Genomic DNA, 2,310 nt, shown 5'->3' on the forward strand with positions numbered 1-2,310 from the left:
ATATATATATATATATATATATATATATATATATTAGGATTAAATACATTGATCTGGACAAAAAAAAAGCCTCAAGTCACCTGTCTAGGTGTGGATGTCCAAAATATGACCATATAACACAAAGTTACTGTAAAAGCTTTATTTTGAACTCTTAAAAACAAGCAAACAAAGAAAGTAAAAACTATTTATTTAATGGATGCCACCAGAAGATTCAAAACATGTCATTCCACACTTTGCCAGTTTGATTTCAGAGTAGTGTCATTAACTTTCAACCATGCCTGATGGTTGAAATGTGTGTATAATGAAAATGCCATTAACCCAGTGACATCTACAAACTCATCAAAAGGATACATTAACATGCCAACAGTAACTGACCTCGAACAGAACTCCAGACAGTTTGCAGAGCTCTGTGCCAATGATCCATCCCTTAACCGCATCTACAGCCCAGAGAGGCAGTGTAAGCAGCAGCAGGCTGTCTGTTACACTCAGAAGAAGGACGAACATGTCCATCACACTCAGGTTCAGCGTCTTAAGCCACAGTATTGCCAGCACCAGTCCGTTTCCCAGCAGCCCACATAAGAAGCCCACAGAGTAAAGCAGGGGCATGAAGACCGCCAAAGCGCCAGAGACTGTGCTGGACGGACAGATCTCCTTGTACTCATAATCCTCATAGTCGAAGGTGTTGTTATTCTCAAACAGTCCGTGCAGATCCACCTGCATGGTTGATTAAAATTAAAACAGTCCAAGGGTCAATGAGAAACTGTAGATTAATATCTGCCTGCAGCTACTCGTGAACTCAGTTGTCAACAGCGGCGAGTGTTTTATGTGCAGAGTCACATGCTGGGTATTCACATGATGTTGCAACAATAGCTAACGTTAAATGGAAAGTAAAACTGTGGGTGGGACAGCTGACTGCTGTAGTAGTAGATAAAACTGAGGAGCGAATACGCGCGCACATACAAAAATAAACTAAATTCTGCTTTGACACTGAACTACTTCTTGAGTTTGCTAATGCACACTGGGTTTGTTTTTTAAGTTCGCAAACCCCTTAGCTGCTCGCGAACTGTTAATTCCGAAAGCTATGAATATCAAAAGCTGGGTTTGTTTGGTTAGTGAGTTACTAGATACAGTTCAAGATATCTGTACAACAAACGTTAAACTTGATAGCACGACAGAACATATTCATGAAACCGACAGTAAATGAAACTCGAAGTATCTGTAAGGCTAAGAAAACACTTACAGGTGTTGCCATGTTCCTGCTCGTCTTTGTTTCTTTGTCTTCCTTTCTAAGCAGTCCGCATTTTCTTTAGTTTACGTAACCCGTCTATTGGGACTGCAATACATTTGGTCACCGTGCACGCACAGAGTGAAAGACAAGACAAGGAGTAGGTAACAATGATCCTGCCCTTGTTAAATTTCTTCGTCTTAACCCATTACTTCATCCGGGTAGCTCACCGTGCACTCTTGCCCCAGCTGGTTATATCTATAAATACCTTACACAAACAAACTTTGTAATGTAGCCTACACACATCCTCCCGCGGTGATTTCAGCAAATGTAGTGCGCCATCTAGTGTTTGATAGTCTAAAATGCAGCTGAATTGAACATTGTCCACAGTGTACACACACACACACATACACATGGTTTTTTTGGGGTGGTTGATGTGCTATATAGCACCGCTACCCTATAAAGAACCTGTTAAGCCCATGGTTCAGCTGTTCTTGCTATAAGCACCACCACTGCCATACAAAAGAACCCTTTAAGCCTCTGTATAACTCTCTCTTAGTTTTAGTTGGGGGAAAGGATTAAAAATCAGCATTAAAATAAATGAAGTGCATTTCCTGAAGATAACGTGGTTCTCATCCTTTTTGCCCCTAATTCCAGCGCCTCCACACAAGATTTGTTTTTACTTCAGCAAAGTATAAAAATGCTTCAAAACAGCTTTAGCCATTGTAGTAAATTCCTATTCATAGCAAACATATGAGAGTGAAGTAACATATCTAAAATCTAAAGAGGAGACTGGGGTTCCTCTTATATATTTCTACATACCACCATTTGACAAAGGTGCTGTAGGCTATAGCACATTTAAAGATAGCACTTTAAAGGGGTCATATGATGTTGCTAAAAAGAACATTATTTTGTGCCTTCTTTGCGTGAACATTTGGACGGTGTTATACAAGTCTTCCCACATCGTGACGTAGACATGTGGGGGCGTGTTTAAACGAGGTGTTTTAGGAGGGCGTGGACCAGTCTTAACTTTTATAAAGAATATCTCTTTGGGTTTGAGACTTTAGTCTTTGCAACTTTAGGGA

The 2,310-nt window shown here is 40.2% G+C and overlaps 1 protein-coding gene across 2 annotated transcripts in view; it reads right to left on the reverse strand.

Moving 5' to 3' along the window:
- The window catches only part of cxcr3.3 (chemokine (C-X-C motif) receptor 3, tandem duplicate 3), a 3,998-nt gene extending 2,549 nt beyond the window's left edge, over positions 1-1,449 (reverse strand). The window contains exons 1-2 of one of the 2 annotated variants that reach the window (XM_016524147.1): positions 1,241-1,449; positions 376-714 (exon numbers count right to left, since the gene is read on the reverse strand). In XM_016524147.1, coding sequence (XP_016379633.1) covers positions 376-714; positions 1,241-1,252 — 351 coding nt within the window. In that variant the 5' untranslated portion in view covers positions 1,253-1,449. Of the gene's footprint in view, positions 1-375; positions 727-1,240 lie in introns of both variants that reach the window. The other variant, XM_016524146.1, reaches the window with a different exon arrangement.
- Positions 1,450-2,310: the final 861 nt, after the last annotated feature.

Source organism: Sinocyclocheilus rhinocerous, unplaced genomic scaffold (assembly GCF_001515625.1).
Source record: "Sinocyclocheilus rhinocerous isolate Xijiao unplaced genomic scaffold, SAMN03320098_v1.1 scaffold1622, whole genome shotgun sequence".
NCBI lineage: Eukaryota > Metazoa > Chordata > Actinopteri > Cypriniformes > Cyprinidae > Sinocyclocheilus > Sinocyclocheilus rhinocerous.